This window comes from Schistocerca gregaria, chromosome 7 (assembly GCF_023897955.1).
Source record: "Schistocerca gregaria isolate iqSchGreg1 chromosome 7, iqSchGreg1.2, whole genome shotgun sequence".
Lineage (NCBI taxonomy): Eukaryota > Metazoa > Arthropoda > Insecta > Orthoptera > Acrididae > Schistocerca > Schistocerca gregaria.
The window spans coordinates 276,860,797-276,882,797 of record NC_064926.1 but is presented as its reverse complement, the minus strand read 5'-3'; the positions used below and the strand labels follow the sequence as shown (position 1 = coordinate 276,882,797).

At 39.7% G+C, this 22,001-nt stretch overlaps 1 protein-coding gene across 2 annotated transcripts in view; it reads left to right on the top strand.

Annotated features, from left to right (window-relative positions):
• The window catches only part of LOC126281416 (probable aconitate hydratase, mitochondrial), a 91,553-nt gene that overhangs the window by 6,247 nt on the left and 63,305 nt on the right, over window positions 1-22,001 (top strand). Inside the window, exon 3 of one of the 2 annotated variants that reach the window (XM_049980353.1) lies at window positions 18,836-19,034. The exons of the other annotated variant lie outside the window; for it this stretch is intronic. Coding sequence (XP_049836310.1) covers window positions 18,836-18,979 — 144 coding nt within the window. The 3' untranslated portion in view covers window positions 18,980-19,034. The remainder of the gene's footprint in view (window positions 1-18,835; window positions 19,035-22,001) is intronic. 2 annotated transcript variants of the gene reach the window in all.

The window sequence follows — 22,001 nt, the reverse complement described above, 5'->3', positions numbered from 1 at the left end:
GTGTGGTTGTACTTGAATGTGTGTGCTACTGCTGGAGAAAGAGCAGTGCTTGATAACTAGTGTGAATGCTATTTTCTGTTATGTTCTACTGTGCTCCAAGCATCAATCTGCTGTAGGTAAATGGTTGCTTTCCCTTATTTTATGTATTTCTGAAAATTCTCTTGACAAGTTAAAGTAATGACTCCAGAGGGCAATGTCTCTGATGTCCAGGTAACTCACAGACCTGAACTTGATTTCATTAACATTCAGGAAGAAATCACTACCCATTACATTGACATTGTTATGGCGGAATTGGCTGCAAGTATCAAGCAAGGCAGGAAAATATTTCTGCTTACCAAGAGCAACAACAAATAAATTGCATGTTATGTGCACAGACAACATCAAACATTCATCTCCATGGATCAAAACTTGGAACATCAGTGCATAAATTCAAAAGTATTGTTCAGAACAGTGTAGATACACATGTGGCAACCTAGTTTTTCAGTGATGGGAAAAATCTATATCATCATTCAACAGCTACACTAAAAATTTGCCACAAAAACAAAGAAAGTTTCATTGCAGATTTAAATGGAGTCAAAGCCAAGGTGACAAATAATAGTTGAAGGTAACCAATATAAACATAATTACAACAAATAAAGTATCATGCAATGAATTTGAAAATGAATCTTTATGTAGTCTTCTGAAAAAAAAAAGATTTTTGATCTTATTTAACATAACATATCGAAATTATCTATACGGTCATCTTGCAATCACACTGGCACAAAAAAAATGTATGGCAGATACAACACTGATATAATGAATTCAGTCTTCTGAATTTTTTAATTGAGAAGATCATATTATCATTCCACTTTACAACTGTCACACAACGGCAAAATAATAAATATTCAACAAGAGTTGCACAACAGAAAAATGTAACAGTATCTGACAGGATACATGAGAAGTACTTTATGGACTATGTGGAAGAGATTATTCCCCTTCTGGTAGGAGTTTACTGTAGGTCACAGGAGTAATACATCATTCTGAGTGTTCGTTAAAAAGAGGAACAATTCATTTTAATTTTCAAGAATGGTGATTGGAAATGCGTACATGACTATAATCTTAAATTACTGACACCAATCTGTGGTAGAGTTATGGAACACATTAAATGTCCATGTATTATGATTTTATTCGAGAAATAAAATTTCTTCTGTAGGAATCAACAAATGAGCTAGGTGGCACAAATGTCATCACCATGGAGCCATATTTAAGAGGATGATGGTTCAAATCAGCATCTGGCCATTCACATTTAGGTTTTCTGTGATTTCTCTAATTCACTCCAGACAAATGTTAGATGGTTCCTTTCCCCAATCCTTGAAACATTGCAAGCTTGTACGCTGCCACTAATGATCTTGATGATGATGGCATGTTAGACTCTGCCTATCTTCATTATTAAGTATCAATATGAATCCTGCAAACAGCAAACATCCTCAAATGAGATTTTACAGCATGTGTTAGTGCAGTTACACAATTTCAGTCTGTTTGCTGGCCTGTAATAAATAGGACCCAGGTTGGTGAGAGCTACAGTCCTTCTCATAGTTCATATTAGTAGGCCACTTTTCTATCTTTACAGCCTCCTTGATTTTTCTCTTGGTGATATCTGACTGCCTGGCTAAGACATAACCTTGTTTAAATTTTATGGTCTCACCACACTTGTCTTCATGTTCTGCCACTGCTAGTTTAGTGTAAAGTCAAAAGCTTACATATCACTTGTGCTCCATAATACACATGCTGTTAGGGTTTTCTGTCTCGTCAGTATACATCAGTCTACAATAACAGATAACCTCACTGACTTCTGGCACACATAAGGCTAGGTCAGGGTATTAAATCATAACACGAAGACAAGCGTGGTGAGTCCATACAATTTAAAGAGGCCCAATCCTTTGCCAGGAAGCCACTTACTAGCAAAAGAGAAAAAGGTGATATGATGTTAAGATAGGGAGGCAGCCAACTAAAATTAACTGAAGGGGTACAAGCATTCATCTTCCTGGTTGCCAGCTGTTGCAGGATGGTAGGCTGTGGAAGCTTCTGAATCTGTTCCATAATAAGGCATCAACACCAGTTTGAAAGCATCAGGAAGCACTGACGAGTCCAAGACATAACCAACTAATGCAAAAACAGCACTTTGTCATGATATAACAAAAAAATAATCAATTATTGATTATACAATATAGACAGATAGATAAAATATCTACTCAGCAAGTTGTGATAGGGGAACACACACACAAAAGCATTTAACTTTTACAAGCTTTTGGAGCCAGTGTCTCCTTCTTCTGGCAGAAGATCTGAAGAGGAAGGAAGAGGGGTGAAGGAAAAGGACTGAAGAGGTTTAGGGAAAGGGGTACAGTTCAGAAAAGTCACCCAGAACCTCAGATCAGGGGAGACTTATTGGACATTATGAGAAGGAAATACTGATAGTTGGGGACTGCACCAGATGAGATATGAAAACATGAGATTTAAAGATGGAAGACAGTGTAATACAACAGAGATTACTACTAACACATCTTGCATGGATTAAGAAGAGTGAAAAGCTATGTGCATGAGGGAAGGTGAAAAACAGACAACTAATAAAATGAAAGATGTAGGAAACTAAAATGGTGTCAAGAAAGGAGTAGCTACTGTGACGAAATGCTGAGATGAAAGGAATTAATGTAAATTAATGCCAGGTGGGTGGCAAGAACCATGGACATGTTGTAGTGCCAGTTCTCACCTGCAGAGTTTTGAGACACTGGTATTTGAGGAGAAGAATCCAGATGTTGTGTGTGGTGAAACAGGACCAAGGTCATGACTGTCATGTTGTACAGCATTCTCTGCAAAATGATAGTGAGTGTTGCCTGTATACACTATGCCCTTTCATCCTGACTGATAACTGGGTGGTATTCATGCTGATGTAAAAGGCTGAACATTACAGCTGGTACATGGCATGTCATTTCACAGGTGGCTCTCCCTTTGATAGTATATGTTTTGCCAGTTACTGGGCTCGAATAGGTGGTGGTAGGAGGGTGCATAGGCAAGTCTTGCAGCAGGGATGGTCACAGTGGTAGAAGCCATAGGGTAGGGAAATGTGTGCACAAGGAGCATAGGAACTGACAAGGATATTGCAGAGATTGGGAGGGTAACAAAAAGCTATTTTAGGGGTGGTGGGCAAAATTTCAGACACAGTGGATCTCATTTCATATCATGATTTTAGGAAGTCATGACCTTGTTGAAGTAGCTTATTGATACATTCCAGACCAGGATAATACTGGGCGACAAGTGGTGTGCTCCGAAGTCATTTTTTGAAGAGATCAGCAGTACCAGGATTTGATGCAATGGCCAAGGAAATCTGCTTTTGAATTAGGCTGTTGGGATCATTACATCCAGTGAAGGCTGAAATGAGAGTGGTGGTGTACCATTGTAAAGAGTCTGCATCTGAACAAATTCATATGCCTAGAATCCCAAAGCTATATGGTAGGGAACATCAGATATGGAAAGGATGGCACCTGTCAAAATTAGGTACTGTTGTTTGTTGTTAGGTTTTATGTGGTTGGAAGTACGTAGCTGACCTTCAGTGGGGATGACATCAACATCAAGGAAAGTGGCATGGGATTTGGAACAGAACCATTTGAAATTTAATTGAGAGAAGGTATTTAGAAATTCCTGGAATTTTAACAGCCTCACCATGAGTGCATACGGCAAAGCTATTATCAATGTATGTAAACCAAGCCACGAACTGAAGACTTTGGATCCCAGGAAAGCCCCTGCCAAGTGACCCATGGAAAGGTTGGCAAAGGAAGGAGACATCCTGGTTCCCCTGAACTATTTGTTTGTCTGACTTTCAAGGTGAAATAATTGTTGGTAAGTATAATGTTGATTAAGGTGAGCAAGAAGGATGTCATAGGATTGGAATCAGGTGAACATTGGCTGAGGAAATGTTCAGCAGCAGACAGACCATATATGTGGGGTATGTTGGTGTAGAGGTAGTTGGCATCAATGGTGACAAGGAAAGTGTGTGACGGGAGTGGGAGTGTCCCAGATTTCAGACATTCTAGTAAATGGTTGGTATTTTTAATATAGGAGTGTAGTCTTTATACTGTGGGTTGCAGGTGTTGATCGGCTAAGGCATATACACGTTTGATGAGTGATTTGAAGCCAGAAACAATAGGATGGCCAGGATGACTGGGATTGTGGATTTTAGGAAGAAGATAAAAAAGGTGAGGGTATGTAGTTTGGGTGGGGTAAGAAGTCCATACGGATTGAGGTATAAGTTCTTGTGAGGGGCCTGAGGATTTTAGGAGAGGTTGCAGGTCAGTTTGAATCACAGGGATGGGATTTTATGGCAGATGCTGTAAGTAGAGTTGTCAGACAGATGGCACAGACCTTCAAAAACATACTCCTGTTGGTCAAGAACAAAAGTGGTAGATCCTTTTGCTTGCTGGAAGTATAATGTTAGTCATCAGCTTTTAGGGACTGTAGAGCCTGGAGTTCTGCAGAGGACATGTTACGGTCATGTTGTAGGGATCTGAGAAAAGGTTGTGAATCAATGCTCGACTTGAGGAATTCTTGGAAGGTTCTGAGGTAGTGGTGGTGGATCAAGTTGGGATCATGGTCAGTACTGTTCAAGGCAGCGTTCAATGTCAGGTTTGCTGTTGGAAAGGTTTTGGGATTTGGATGCAAAGTGATATTTCCTGTTGACATTAAGTGTAAAGGAAACTAGGTCCTTCACCAAAGCAGCATCTTCAAGTCATGTTCAGTGCAGTCCCCAACAATCAGACTTTCCCTCTCACCCTGTCTGGTAAGTTTCCTCTGACCCAGGGTCCTTTGTGACTTATGATCAGCAGCAACAGAGGGTTCTTCCAACTATGTTGATTGTGCCCTGAGTGTAGCCCAGGCAGCGTAATCCTCTGATTTGGAAGTGAGGAGATTAACCCTTTTCTGAATTGTACCCCTTTCCCTAACCTGTCCAGTCCTTTTCCTCCACCCCTCTTTTTCCTATGTAGCTCTTCTGCCAGAAGAAGGAGCCACTGGCTCCGAAAGGTTGTAAAAGCTAAATCTTTTTGTGTGCATTCCCCTGCCACCGCTTGGTGAGTAGCTTTTTTATCCATCCATTTATATCATACTTTGTCATGATAACAGTTTACAATGAATTTGTCAATGATAACCAATTGAAATTAACATCAAATGTTCTTAGCACATTTCATATATTATCCCTCTTTCTCGGTTCCGTCATCCAGTCAACATGTGGTATGGCAGAAGACACATTTATTTTTAACTAGAGGAGCCAAGATCTTGTAGTAGACATAAAACAGTAGTCAGAAACCACAATTCACTTTTGAGAAAGATGCCAGCAATAATGGCGAAAAAGTTTGTAGTTTTATCACATCATGATGTGGTCTCACACCCAGAAAAGTTTTATTGAAGGAGAGCCAGAGATCTAATTTGGCTTGTAATTCTACTTCTGTCTCTGACGTACCATTACAGTACTGAAGAAGACTAATGCATTATGTGTTGGAGTCTTCTTTGACTGGTTTTACAATGCATCTTGATGAGGATGTACAGGAGTGGTCATACACACCTTTCCTGTTTGATCACACACTTCATTTCAAACCCATCTGATCTTCTATTCTGGAATTATAGACAGTCCTTGATCTCATATAATGGTTGTGCCATGCCAAAGACCTTCTCAGGCATGCTTCAGAACTCACCATATATGCTTAATGTAAATGGATGGATAAAGAAATCTACTCACGATAAGGTGGCAGGGGAAGACACACACTGAAAAAGAGTTTAGCTTTTACAAGCTTTCGGAGCCAATGGCTCTTCCTTCTGGCAGAAGAGTTGAAGGGGAAGGAAGAGAGGTGAAGAAAAAGGACTGATAAAGTTTAAGGAAAGGGGTACAGTTCAGAAAAATCACCCAGTCCCCTGAGTCTGGGGACACTCACCGGATGGGATGAGAAAAAAATACTGATTGTTGGGGACTGCACCAGGCGAGTTTGAAGCCTGAGAACTTAATGGTGGAAGACAGAGTAAGATGTGAGACAGAGATTACTGCTAAAATATTGTGCAAGAATTAATAAGGGTGAAAAGCTAACTGCATTGTATGTAACAGAGGTGAGAGTGGGGTGGCAAAAAATAGACAACTCAGAAAATGAAAGATGTAGGAAACTAAAATGGACTGAGTAAATGAGTAGTTATCGTGAAGAAATGCTGAGACTGAAGAAATCGATGTAAATAAAGGTCTGGTTGGTGGTGAGAGCCAAGGACATGTTGTAGTGCTAGTTGCCACATGTGAAGTACTGAGGAACTGGAGACTGGGGGAAGAACCCTGATGATGCGTGTGGTGAGACAGGCACCAAGATCATGACTGTCATGTTGTACAGTATGCTCTGTAGCAGGATATTGTGTGTTGCCTTATACACCCTCTGGCTATGCCCTTTCATCCTGACTGATAACTGGATGGTAGTCATGCTGATGTAAAAGGCCAAACAGTGTTTATATAACGGCTGGTATGTGACGTCATTTCACAGGTGGCTCTCCCTTTGATAGTATATGTTTTGCCAGTTACAGGGCTTGTATAGGTGGTGGTAAGAGGGTGCATAGGGCAAGTCTTGCAGTGGGGACAGTCACAGGGGTAGGATCCATAGGGTAGGGAGATGGGTGTACAAGAAACGTAGAATCTGACAAGAATATTGCAGAGACTGTTAGGGTGAAAATAATAAAACTATTCTAGGCGAGGTGGACAAAATCTCAGATAGTCAATCTCATTTCAGGGCATGATTTTAGGAAGTCATGATCTTGTTGAAGTAGCTCATAATACATTCAAGATAAGAATAATACTGGGTGACAAGTGGCGTGTTCCAAAGTAGTTTTTTTGGAGGGATCAGCAGTACCAGGATTGGATGTGATGGCCAAGGAAATCTGCTTTTGAACTAGACTGTTGGGATAATTATGTCTAGTGAAGGCTGAATTGAGAGTGATGTCGTACTGCTGTAAAGAGTCTGCATCCAAACAAATATTTCTGCCTCGAATGCCAAGGCTGTATGGGAGAGAACATTTGACAAGGAAAGGATGGCAACTGTTGAAATGCAAGTACTGTTGTTTGTTAGTAGGTCAGATGTGGATTGTGGATTGAAGTGTGTAGCTGGCCTTAAGTGAGAGTGTGATCAACATCAATGAAAATGGCATGGGATTCAGAATAGAACCATGTGAAGTTTAATTGGGAGAAGGTATTTAGAGATTTCTGGAATTTTAACAGGTCAGTCTCAGTGTGATTCCAATGGAAAAGATGTCATCAATGTAATTAAACCAAACCAGGGGCTAAAGGCTTATGGATCCCAGGAAAGCCTCCTCCAAGTGACCCATGATTAGATTGGCATAGGAAGGAGCCATCCTAGTTCCCATGGCCATATCCCTGATCTGTTTGTTTGTCTGCCTCTCAAAGGTGGAGTAGTTGTTGATAAGTAAAAGTTGATTAAGGTGAGTAGGAAGGTTTGGAACCATGTGGTCACTGACTGAGGAAATGCTCAGCAGCAGACAGACCATGTATGTGGCGAATGCTGATACCAAAGGAGATGACATCATGGCAACAAGAAAAATGTGTGGTGAGAGTAGGAAGGGCATGGATTTCATTATGATCAAGGAAAAGGTTAGTATCTTTAATGCAGGAGGGAAGTCTTTGTACTATGGGTTGCAGGTGTTGATCAACTAAAGCAGATATATATTCATTGGGGGCTTTGAAGCCAGCAACAATAAGATGGCCAAGGTGATTGGATTTGTGGATCTTATGGAGGGTTACACAATTTGGGTGGGGTAAGAAGTTCTATGGATTGAGGTGTAAGTCCCAATAAGGGGCCTGAGGTTCCTAGGAGGTGCAGCAGATCAATTTGAATCACAGGGATGGGATGTTGATGACGGATGCTGTATGTAGAGGTATCAGACTGCTCTTGTTGAACATACTCCTATCTGTCAAGTACCTCAGTGATAGATCCTCTGTTTGCTGGAAGGATCAGCTTTTAGGGAATGTAGATCCTGGAGTTCTGCAGAGGACATGTTATAGTCATGTTGTGCAGACCTGAGGAAGAGTTTTGAAGCAATGCTGAATGTGATAAATTCTTGGAAGGTTTGTAAGGGATGATTTTGAGGTAGTACAGATGGATCAAGTTGGGATCATGGTCATAACTATTCAAAGCTGGATTCAATGACAGGTTTGCTGTTGGAAAGATTCTGGGGTTCAGTTGCAAAGTGATATTTCCAGTTGACATTATATGTAAAGGAAAGTAGGTCTTTCACCAAAGCAGTATGGTTAAATGCAGGTTGAGGGCTGAAAGTGTCACTCTTGGATAATACAGATAATTCAGGGGTGGGCAAGTGCTTTGGATGAGATTTTGAGAACTTCTTACTGTTGTGACTTGTTCTCGTTATGAGTTGTTGGTGGTCTGCGAGGCAGTGGTGAAGGCTCTAGGATGTTAAGGAGGGTGGCTAAGCTTGGTTTGTAGGAGAAGAGTGGTGGTTGATCGTCTGGCTGTTTGGGAAACCACAGAGGGACAGGAAGGGAAACACCACGGGGGAAACCACAGAGGGACAGGAAGGGAAACACCACAGTTGAGGTAGATTAGGAGTATGTGGGATAGCTTTTTGAGGTAAAGTCTGATACGTTGTTGCAGTCTGAAGTTGGCTTGGCGGATGATACCATCCAAGGAAACATGAAGGCAGATAACAGCAGGATTTTGTAGTAGGAGAGAAGTCTGGTGGAATGGAAACTGGCAGATGAGGCATGTAGGTCACCAACTAGTCAAGTAAGTGCAAGATATTGCTGTTTTTGAAACTCTCAAAGAGATTAGTATAGAGTAGTATTACATCCAGAAACAGGTGTTTCAATGTCATGCCTTTGAGAGTAGCCCCAAGGGCCCAGCAGGCTTCAAGAAATACAATGTGGCACTTTAATTTTGATAGAGCAAAAGCATGTGACTCATCATGGCAAGAGAGGAAGGTTTAGAGTGTCATAAATGGCGGGAGTGGCAAAAACAAGAGGGAGAGGGTGGAAAAAGATAGGAAAATGTAAGTGGGGGAAAATGGGGAAAGTCATGAAAGAAGACAAAATTTTAAAAACTCGCCAGACAGAAAATGAAAGTCACTGGAGATAATGTAAACTACTTTACTTGGCAAACAAAGTAATTTTGGTGATGGCAGTAAAAGCTGTTCATAGTGGTTTGGCAGAATGCTTAGGTGGTTCAAGATCACATGGTTTCTTGACATCTTGAAAGACAAAGATTTTTTTTCTTACATTCTGGAGTAGTCGGGTGTTCTGCCGGATGTTCATGTCAAACTTGCACAATATTTCGACAGTGTGCCTCACAGTCTTCCTCAGGTGCTTCCTGGGACTTGTCCCTGTTTGGAACGCGTCCAGTATTTATGCCTAGGTGTTAGGCATTCCATGTGCGGTCCGCGCCGTGTCCTCTTCTCTGTGATTGGTCCATTCCCGATAGGGTGTGTCTGGTTGGCGTCTGGTGCTCCCTCCGCCGTCCGCGCCGCGCCAGGCGTCCCCTCCACCGTCCGCGCCGCGGCAGGCGCTGGACAACTTCCTGGAGCACCTGAACTCACGCCATCCCAATATTAAGTTTACGATGGAACTGGAGAAGGATGGTCTACTTCCTTTCCTGGATGTGCTGGTTAAGAGGAAGGCAGACGGTACCTTTGGGCATAGTGTGCATCGCAAGACCACACATACGGATTTGTATCTACAAGCAAACAGTTGTCACCATCCAGCACAAAAGAATGGTGTGCTCAAAACTCTTATCCATCGGGCACAGACGCTCTCTGATTCTGACAGTCTGATGACATAGATGGCACACTTGCGGTCAGTATTCAACAGGAATGGATATTCTGCCAGAGACATCCAGAAGGCGTTTCACTCAGTAAGTGCAGCAAAGGAACCAGCAGAGGAACAGGAAGAGTAAGAGGCCAAGAGGGTGGCATACCTCCCATATGCAGGGCCAGTATCTGCCAAAATCAGCAGAATTTTGGCCAAACACAACATCAAGAGCATATTCTGCCCACCCACGAAGATCGGTGCACTATTGGGCAATACTAAGGACGACCTGGGACTACAGAGGCCAGGAATTTACAGCATACCATGCCAGTGTGGGTTGGCATACATAGGCCAGACCACCAGGACGGTTCAAATCAGGTGCAAGGAACACCAAAGGCACACCAGATTGGGACAAGCTACGAAATCAGCAGTGGCTGAACACTGCCTAGAACTTGGCCACGCCATGGACTACAACAACACCAGAATAGTAACACAGACGCCGAGAGTCTGGGACAGTGTCATAAAAGAATCCATTGAGATTAAGATCAGTGAAAACCTCATCAACCGTAACACTGGATATCAACTTAGTGCTGCATGGAACCCAGCACTGGAGCTTCTAAAATCTCAACGAAAAACGACTGGGAGAGCACCTAGCAGGTCGCAGACGGCAGAGGGAGCGCCCAGCGCGGCGCAGACGGTGGAGGCAGCACCTGCGGCGGCGCGGACGGCGGAGGAAGCGCCTGCCACGGCGCGGATGGCGGGGGGAGCGCCTGCCGCGGCGCGGACGGCGGAGGGAGCGCCTGCCGTGGCGCGGACGGCGGAGGGGACGCCTGGCGCGGCGCGGATGGCGGAGGGAGCACCAGGCGCCAACCAGACACACCCTATCGGGAATGGACCAATCACAGAGCAGAGGACTCGGCGCGGACCGCACATGGAACGCCTAACACCTAGGCATAAATACTGGACGCGTTCCAAACAGGGACAAGTCCCAGGAAGCACCTGAGGAAGACTGTGAGGCACACTGTCGAAATATTGTGCAAGTTTGACATGAACATCCGGCAGAACACCCGACTACTCCAGAATGTCAGCATTTCGCCGGGAAAGCATGAAATCATACTTTTTTTTTCTTGACCATTGCTTTGTTTTTTATATATATTTCCCCGAACTACATTTTAGTGGGCAACTGTGTCTGTCCAACAGCTCAAGTTAACAGGCATCCAGGAGTTGTTATTTATCATCACTGTGCAAATAGAAAACATTGCTTGATCAAATAAATGAGTGGTACACTATGTTAAGCTCATTATGACTGCCATGTAGTGCTACTCATTAAGGTGTTCATTTAACCGTCTTAGAGAAATGCATGCCAGGCATATTTATGGAGAGGAAAATATGCATCATTGCATTTTTGCACTGTTCTGTGCAGATTCAAAGCTGTAAGCTCATTATTGCTGTCTTCTAGTTGCATACTTTCACCAAACAATAATACTGAAATGGCATGAGCTATTGGTCAGATATGTGTAAAAATGCTTTTTCTGGACATCTGATGGTTAATGATTACACATCTGAAACAAGAAAAGTGACTCATTGCTTTAGTATCTACATGTGGAAATAGTGACTTTCATCTCATTCACAGGTATCCTGATCTTATTATCCATTGGAACATAATTTATTACTGTGCCAAATGAGTTGTGTCATCTCATGTGATTAGTATAACTTTAAAACTTGTGCCAGTATACAGGGGTTTCAGCTGGATGCTGGAGCCCTATGAATCCCCCTCCCCACTTCCTCTATCCCAGCCATATTATTTAGCTAGTTTATATATAATATATGACAGTAACTAAGGTTTATTTTAAACCACAACATAAACTACTGCACCATTTTTGTTTCAGCCACCCAATAATTTCTTCTTGCTTTTGAGACAACAGTAGGTATCTTATCAGGGCTTGACAATTAATGCAAGGTATTTTCTATCATAATTATAGAAAGTTTATTTCAATATTTATTTATCTCCAGCCGACTGCCATGCAGAGGACCCGAGTTGGATTCCTGGTACTGCCATGGATTTTCTTCCTTGCATGGGAGACTGGTGTGGGGTATATTCAACCTAATGAGGCCAACTGAGGAGCTATATGACTGATTAGTAACAGTTCCAGATTCAAGAAACCCACAACAAAAGGACGCCAGTGTGGAGACCACATACCTCTCCATACTGAGTCCAATGACATCGTAGGCAGCTGATAACACAGCAGTCATTCAGGCCCAACTGACCCATCTAGGGCTAGAATGTGGAACTTAACTTTTCATTTCAGCCAGTCAATACTGCAGCCTGTTACTGTCACATATCTTTGTCCTAATTTCTTTTGGTGACTTCTTCAATACACTAAACTGCTAGTATTTTATGGTAAGGTTAATATTCAAAACTTCTTTATTTACTAGATGTAGTTGTGGCAATAGCATTTCTCAGTCACAATATTCACTACAGCCCTTGAGAACATTGCTGCAGTAGTATACCAGATTAATATACAGAGAGAACTACTATGTGATCAAAATGACATGGCACAGTGCAGTCCGGTTACTACTTCCATGTAAACATAGCCTAACAGTCCTGAATTGTGCTCTGTTCACTGGAGTCAGTCTCACGTGTAGCACACCTTCATATAATTATTACTTACTTACATATTGAGCGGTCGCTGATCCTGTAGACTTGCTGTGTCAAAAGTCTGTCGCCACTGCAGTTTGTCTATTGCTGTTTCCTCCACAATTGATTACATTAAGAATTTCCACATCTTTCTTTATGTCATATTTCCATCTGTTTCTTGCATCTTTCTTTATGTCATATTTCCTCTGTTTCTTTGCAATGTGGGCAATGAAAGCTTGCTAAGGAAGTTCTCTCTGGCAAATGTTTTACATGATCTGCCCATTGGAGTCATCTACTGGTTTGATATTGTAAAACATTGGGCTTGTTGATGATCTCATAAATTTCATTATTCTGTTTTGTTTTGCTAGTATCTTCTTCTCTCACAGGGACCCTAAATCTTCTCATCACTTTACTTTCAAATGTTAGTAGCTTTCGTATCTCCATTTTAGTTAGTTTTGAGCTTTCTGAACTATAAAGAACAATGGGGTGTTTATGACTTGTGCAACTCAAACAGAAGATAAATATGTACTTAATCTGCAATATTAAATCTCTGATTAACCTGATAGTACCAAACTAAAAATGTCAATAGAGTGGAAATGTTGATTATGACTGCAATAAATCCAAAACATCAACAAAATTAGCACAGCAACTAAAGGTAGCTTTGAATCTGGTGGAAGGCTTGAACCAGGGACTTCTGTGATAGGGTAGGCTGCGACTTTCTTGCATTGTGCCACAAGGTTAAAACTACTGAGTCTCCATAAACAGGTGAAGGATACATTATACATTAGAAGCAGATGCTTGACCAAAAGGAGTGCTCATACCATAGTTATAGTTCTCTTATGCCCATTTTCCCACTATCGCTTGCTGTGATGTGAATATTTGAACTGTCCTTTCAAGATCATGCACACAAAAAAGGATCATAGGAGGCAGAGTACCTTTAACTTCTTGCAGCACAATAAATAACTTTCCAGTCAGTTTACCATCCATATTAACAGTCAGCGTAACTGTATACAAATGTATTAGGGCACTGATATTAATTGATCTTGAAACAACTCTTTTGGTTTCTCTATTTTCTAAGGTTCCTTTCATATGCATTTCCCCTTCAAATCATGACTGGTCAGAATTGAAAATGAATTCCCTACTGAATGATGGGACAAATTTGTTTATCTTATGTACAGATTTTCACAGTTTCTATGTGTTGTCAATGTTTTGTCTAAAATTTTGGTATCTTATATCTTCCAATTTTGTAGCACTGTTTAATGTTATGCAACCATCCACTGCTCCTTTGAAATCACTGTAATATATGTCATGTGAAATTTGGTGTGCATATCACTGTCATGTGGATCCTAAAAATTGTACTGAGCATCCTTGAAATGCACAAACACCAGTTTTTGTAGCAAGCTTGTCCTCCCTTGAATATCCATAATTTTCCTTACGTATTATGTGATCATATCACTGTGGATGACCTTCCATGTACATAATTATGTTGCATATCCATTCCTTTACTAAACTTCACTGGAGATGGGATTTGTGGCTCTCTGCCCAACAAGGTTGATGAACATTATGGCCCAATACCTGTTTAATATCACTTTCACTTCTTAAGCAGATACTGTCAGCATTGTACTCCTCATGTACACTGTCTGCACAGTTGAGCGTATACCACACCACACATTCTACTGACTCATCTAGCAGAGATGCTATTATTTCATCTGCCATGTCTTTTGTCACTCTGTGAAATTCCTTGGGTTCCTCTCTGACAAAATGTCAACTTTGGCATCTGTTGTTCTACATATAACACAATGTTTGCTTGGTTTATCTCCGCTATTGCTCTGCGTCATAACACATCAATGGCAGTGTAGCACTGTTGTGAGCTTCTGGTTGAATTAGTAGTTCAAACATGTTCTGCAGCCTCATGCTGTGCTTCCCATCCCCTGTCATTGTTAGCAGGCAATATTGTTATTGCATCATAGAGAATATGTGGGACATCAAATGCCATAAACATCATTGGCCTTTTGTGACCCACACTCAAGGAGTTCTTGAATGGATAACCTAATAGGAAATGGAGGTGATATATTTGTTGCAATAGACAAGAAACTCAGATACATCAAGACCTAATAGGAAATGGAGGTGATATATTTGTTGCAATAGTCAAGAAACTCAGATACATCAAGGCAGAAATTTAAGCTGCATTCAAGACTGTTTGGGTAAGACTTGACATCATAACACTTACAAGTGTTCTCTTGTCACTACTAGACTTACACCCCTCCCTTCCCCCACTCTCTCCTCCAGAGGTAACAAAAAATTTAGAGAAAACTATCATCAATAGAAGAGACTTTTATCATTTAACATTTGACTGGGATAATTAGTTTTGTAAGTTGTGGACATGACAAACTGTCTTATAAAACAATACTACAGATGGACATGTATTAGATCTAGTGGTAACATATAAAGTTTACTTCTTTGATGGTGTTCACATATAAACTGGTATAAATAACCACAAGACAGTAGCAGTAACAATGATTATGAAATTACAAAGGGCAAATAAGAAAAGTAGACAGATTTACATTTTCAGTAAAGTAGAAAAAGAAGTAGTAGATGTAAAAGCAACTTCTGTTATACCCTGCGGAGAAGTGTGTTGAGATCATTGCTGTTTATATTGAACATTAATGACCTGGCAGACAATATTAATAGTAACCTCAGAGATCTTGCAGATGATGCAATTATTCGTAATGAAGTACTATAATAAAAAGCCTTGCAAATATTCAGTCACATCTTGATAAGGTTTCAAAATAGCAAAAAGTTTAGCAACTTGCTTTCATGTTCAGAAATGCAAAATTGTGCACTTCTCAAAAACAGAAACATAGTACATTGCAACTACAATATTAATTAGTCACAACTGAAATCCATCAACTCATACAAATATATGTGTTTAACAATGTTTGGATACAACATAGAATGATCATGTAGGCTCAGCTGTTGGTAAGGCAGGTAGTAGACTTTGGTTCACTGGCAGGTTACTGTGAAAATGCAGTCAGTTTCAAAAGAGATTCCTTAACAAAATAATCATGTGACCCATCTTAGAATATTATTCAAGTACGAGGGATCTATACCACATTTGTATAACATGATATTGAATGTGTACAGAGATGGGGAGCACGAATGCTGCCAAGTTTGTCTGATGCATGAGGAAGTGCCATGCAAATGCTGTAAAATGTGCACTAGCAAATACTTGAAGATAGATGACAACCATCCCATGAAAGGTTACTAACAAAGTATCAAGAACCAGTATTAAGTTAGAAATCTAGGGGCCTTTAAGACGAGGTTGTACTAATTATTAAATGCACAGAGGCATTTAAGTAGTCATTCTTTTTGTGCTCCATCTGAGAATAGGACAAGAAGTGACCATAAAACAGGAAATATCCTCTGCAATCCATTTCAAAGTGATAATATAATATAAATGTACTTGCAGATTTACATGTAAGAATGCCCATGTTGTATGTGCCACATACGTAAACATTAAATATAGGGAGATGAATGAACACACATGCTACCGTAAAAAAAATAGCATCAGAAAAAAGACTAAAACAAATCTTTGTCACTGCAAACTTATTTTGCTGTCAATTGCAACACTACACAACAGTACATTACATTATCTGACAGACTTATTGCCTTGTGCTTATAACTTTATGCCAATACTGAAACAGCCATTGTGTGGAACATGCTTTTGAACATGTGAAGACACTGCGGCTTCAGTGTCGTATGAAATCCGATGATTTGCTCATGGTGAGGCCATGGGTATTCGGCATCTTCCACAACTTTACCAGTATGTAATGGATTCATTGGTAGACTATTTCAAAGAACTTGAAAATGTCACAAGTGTGTGTTCCTGCCCTGTACTATTCTGTACTATTGCAATTGACAGTAAAACATGTTTGACATGACAAAATTTGTTTAACCTTTTTCCTCATGCTATATCTTTATGGTGGTGTGTGTGTTCATCCATCTTCCTACATATAATGTTTAGATATGAACTAACCTTCCATTTGCATACTTCAGAATTTTTTATTCATTACATGCAAACTGACGCTCCACATACATATTTCAGAATTTTTTAACTCATTACCATTTTCAAGACAAAAAAAGGCTTTTGCAGTAACCCTCATACTTAGCACCTTGGGATGTACATGAATAGAGCAGACCCAAGTATGTTCCTGAAGTGTCAGTTTTTCAAAGCACACATATTAATTATTCATCATGATCAGTTTTCTGCTATCTCCATCAATTCTCTAGACACCAGTGTGAGCATCAGTGCTGCTATATTAGTAGGTCCTATGTATCTCCATTTCATGCAATCCATTGATTCCTTATTAATGCCAGTGCATGTGCTGCCATCCATCACAATGTCCACATTTTGAAATCACTTCCTCCCTTGCGTCCTCTTTCCATTTCATTTCCTCCCAGTATCATTACATTTGTTTTCTTTGCATTTATTTTCATTTCATAAATCTTTCATTTAGCTTCAATGGTATCTACTGTATCGTGTAATTCTTTTTGACCTGTTACTAGTAGAACTATGTCATCTACAAACCTCAAATATCATATCCTTTTTCTTCCAATTTTAACCCTTTCCACTTTGTGGTCAATGGTCAATCATACTTTCTAAGTAAAAACTGGAAAGCCTAGGAGACAGACAAACCACAGTAACACCATACAGGTGTATACATATTGAAATTACTACTACACCATAGGGCTGTTTCCAGTTTTTTTGCATCTAGCTTGTAATCAATGACTTTTCTCAAGGAATAGTTTTATCATTGGATTAAATTTTTCTTCCAAGCTGACATTTAAAATATGAGGTGGTACAGTTTTATTTCCATGTAAGAAATGTATTTTTCAGGTGTACCTTATGTAATGTACACCTTTCAATGAACACAAGACAGAAGTACATTCTCCTGTACTGGTTAATATGTGTTTTGCACAAGCAAGTTTGTGAGCAGTCTGAGACAAAATCTATAGCCTACCAGTATTTTCTCTTATTAAAAAGTTATTGTATTCTCTACAAGAAGACATAAGATTCTATTGTAACATTGCACAAACACAATATTATAATTCCCACCGACTAACTCTAAATTCACTTCCACATAAAGGAAAATATAGACACACTGAATAACAAAGTAATCAATAAAAACACATTAAATCAGGAATTACATAAAGACACAGTCTAATAGCGAAGTATACGTTTGTCATTTAAACATTTGAGTGGCAGAGGGCCCTAACTGCTAGCTGTTTTGCACACGGTGCAGCACTTGCTGTACTATCTGTGCTGATTACCCACATTCCCTGATAAACGTTGTCATATGCCACTCCCTCTATGAGAGTGACTAACCATGAGTACTTATGCAAAGGAAAAAGGCATAAAGGTGCTTCTAAACATACATTGCTCATCAGCAACAAACTAAACCATAGGAAATACATGGTATAACAAGGATACTCAATGAGGCTGGTGACTTCAATGACTCAACATATCTCAGAAAGAAAAGACTTCACCATGACACTGCAACTCACATATGGATTATCTGCCTGGTAGATGTCAGAGATGAGACACAACATCAGTAAGATGTGACACTGAGGTGTCAGGATCCAAAGTAGTGACTACCTCTTCATCTGACTGGAAACGTTCAGGGACAGTCACCAAATTCCAAAATAATCTATAGAAAATTATATGAAAGTTGTTAAAAGCCTCTCAAGTTCCTTTCATTACAAATTCCTGGATGGGAAGCCACCACTCACAGAACTTTAATCCTCAAAATACTGCCTTGGTAACAAATCATTCCAATTATGATTATTTCTTTAGTTTTCAATGGAAGCATTTAGAAGTGCTCCAATGGCTTTCAATAATGTAATTAATTTTGTGTGGCTTTAGCAGTTATAAGAATTTCATCTGTCACACTCAAAATGGTAAGTTTTTGTTGACCAGAAACTTTAGCATACAAAAATCAAACATTCAGAGATACAATAAGAGATTTTGGTGGGGATTTAAAAAGGGAATGTACATCAGTGAGAAGTGCATTAATAAAGAGAGACATTATACAAAACTCAGCACCATTTTTCCTCTGAGGTTTCTCTAAGCACTGTCATATAATTACCAATATTCTAGGTTTATTTTTTATACACAGTTAAACGGTATCTTGGATAGCACATTTTTTCTAAGCTCTTAAATAGATGACTACCATATCTGTAAAAACATGTATCCCACAAGTATCAAATAGGAGACTAATTCAGCAATAATAACCATAATGTTATATTGATTTCAATGTGGCAGAATTTCATTAACTTTAGAACTATTTATAATATACTTTATTTCCCTTTTCAAGCCTCTGGTTTTAACAGTGGACTCAAGGGGACGCACTAAAACTCTCACAGTCAACCACAATCTCAGTCCTATAGAAATTGAGTGGTTTAAAGCAGGTGGTGCAGTCAATTATCTAAAGAAAGCCATAGATCTTCAGCTGAAGTGAATCAAATGCTTCGTCGTATGGCACATGTTATGTATTTTATAATACACTGTGTGAGGTAAGTGCAAGCTGAAATTTCATACTAAAATGCAACAAATGAATAAGGATCATACATATGCAAGCAGACAACAAATACGTAGGCCCTATTTAAGCTTTTCTTATGGAGGACGCCATCATTTATAAATACTAGTTATGGGCAAGGTCAGAAACATTCATCTAGTGAGTAGAAGCAGAAATTCTTTTAATTTGGTTGGTTACCTGTCTGTATTTTAATGCTATTTGGCAAATGACCAAAGATTTTTGTGGCAGCATAATTCACCCTTTTCTGTGACAGTGTCAGATTTAACTCAGAATAGTGAAGATCATCCTTTCCCCTAGTGTTGTAGCTATGCTTTTCACTATTATTTTTGAATTTGGATGGATTATTAATACTGTATTTCATAAGTGGAAATAGGTATTGTGAAGTTACTGCAAATACACTGAGTTCCTTAAATAAATTTCTGCAAGGTGACCTTGGGTGGGCTCCAGTTATTATTCTGATTTCATGCTTCTGTGCAACAAAAAATTTTTCTCTTAATGATGAATTACCTCAAAACATGATGCTATATGAAAACAGCATAATTCAGTAAACATACAGCACCTATCAAGTTTTCTCAGTGTGGATAAATAATGGTAGTCATCCAGATATTCAACTAAGCTGTTGTTTCCATTTCATGCATACTATTTCAATGACAAATCCAGTTATTCTGCAGCACTTGAAGAAGGTAATGGAATTGATTTTGAAATATTCTGTGTGAAATGAAAACAGAATATCCAGAAGACTGCCATTAATTGCTTCATATTCTTCCTATACAGCAGGATAACAATACTGATACTTTTAACTGAAACACTGTTCATTTGACAACAGCCAATGAAGAAAATAAAATTGTGCGTGTGTTTGATGAAGTAGAACAATGTAAATGTGGATGGATGAATGCAGTTTTTAAAAAACAGCCAAAACACACACACACACACACAAACACACACCCTCTTTTGCCACTTCCATATTTTGTTATTACTTACTTTCTGAAGTTGTCTTTTCCTTGTATGCTGTCTGCATACCTGAGAGTTTAGAAACTCAGTACTGTAAAGTACTTTAACGTGATTAACAGATTAACAGTTTAGGAAAAGATAGATTGGTACTTACAGTAAAGATGACACATCAAGTTGCAGAAAGGTACAATTAAAAGGTACTCACATTTAGCTTTCGGCCACAGCCTTCACCAGTAAGAGAAACATGCATGCACAGATATATACACACACATACACACTCACACACACACACACACACACACACACACAAGCAAGCACACCTTACACATACATGACCACCAACTCCAGTATCTCGGGCTAGAATGCCTTAGAATACATTACCTGCTCCCAATATTACCCGGCCTCAACCTGCACTAACATACCATACCCATAGCCTCCACTCAACAGTTTCCACTCCCTCTGTCCTATCATATCCTCCTCATTCTCATGTCCCACCCTGTTTATCGGCAGCTCTCTGCAAAAGCATCCACATGTCTTTTCCTGCTCCTCTTCTTGTTTGTTCTTTTTTCCCCACCTCCCGCCCCACAGCCTCCTGGCACTATGGCTGTTGGCAGTCTAGTCCCTGCACTTTCCATCAGACAGTGCTTGCCTCTCTTCCCACCTCTAGACTACTATACCTTCTCCTCCCCATTCCTCATCCCCCTTCAGATTGCTGCTTGCATCCCAGCTGATGTTGCATTCTGGCCTGAGATGCTGGAGTTGACGGTCATGTGTGCTTTAGGTGTGCTTGTGTGTGTGAATGGTTGCTGGTGTGTGTGTGTCTCTCTCTTACTGATGAAGGCTGTGGCTGAAAGCAATATGTGGGTGTCTTTTAATTGTGCCTTTCTGCAGCTTGACGTGTCTTTTTTACAGTAAGTAGCAATCTGTCTTTTGCTGAATTGTTGATATTCCTATATGGAGTTTCCATTGCTTAATTACAAAATTATGTAGTAGAAGGTAGATGGTCACATTTTACTTTTCAATTTGCTTCATTCAAAGGCTTAAAAGTCACACACACACAAACAGACAGAGACACAAACACAGACATTATGATAAATTCAAAGACAGAGTATGTGCTTGTCTTCATACCATATTATTTTGGTCAAGCACACGGGATGCTGTTATAACTATAATGTGAATATGCGCGCGCGCGCGCGTGTGTGTGTGTGTGTGTGTGTGTGTGTGTGTGTGTGTGTGTGTAGATTATTCAGCTGTAGACAAAATGTCAATTATATAACAAAGACACTTTTGCAGACAGCAAAATACATTGAATGCATAAAGAAAGTATATCAAATAAAGTAAATCAAATAAAACATGACAACTATTAAAAGCAAGATGTAAATATGGTAATGGAAGAGCTTAGCAGAGTGTAAATAATTTAGGAGTAATGTTAACAACTCAACAAAGAGTAAAGCCATTGAGTAGTTCACAGGAACATAAACAAAGCTGAAAACTTGCTAAATTTAAGATAATTCCTTTTTTGAGCTACAGTACACACATTTTGGAAGATTGGCTGAAAGTACAGAGGGAGGCAGCAGTGCATGTGCATTTTAATTGAAAAATTGCCTCTTCTGCCAGTTAATAAGTTTCCAGTCTTCTTCATTCCCCTGTCAGTCACTCATTTCCTCTACCATTCAGTGAGTTGCTACCTCTAATTCTAAATTGTTTACAAACTTAATGTGTATTTTCACACTAATAACAATAGGGACTTCGCACAGTCTCATGAGTTAAATACCACTACATGTAAATTGTAATCCACCCCCTCTTTCTTACTTTTATCTATTGTCCACATAAAGCTTTTTATGAAGATTTGAAAGGAGCAAAGATTAAAATCGACTTTCTAGTTTGCTTAGCTTGTCATGTTGAAATGACCCCAGTTCTTGTCTAGGGGTCTGATACTTAAAACTAAAAATGTCACATCAGGTACACACAGTTGATTTGAACTAAATAAAAA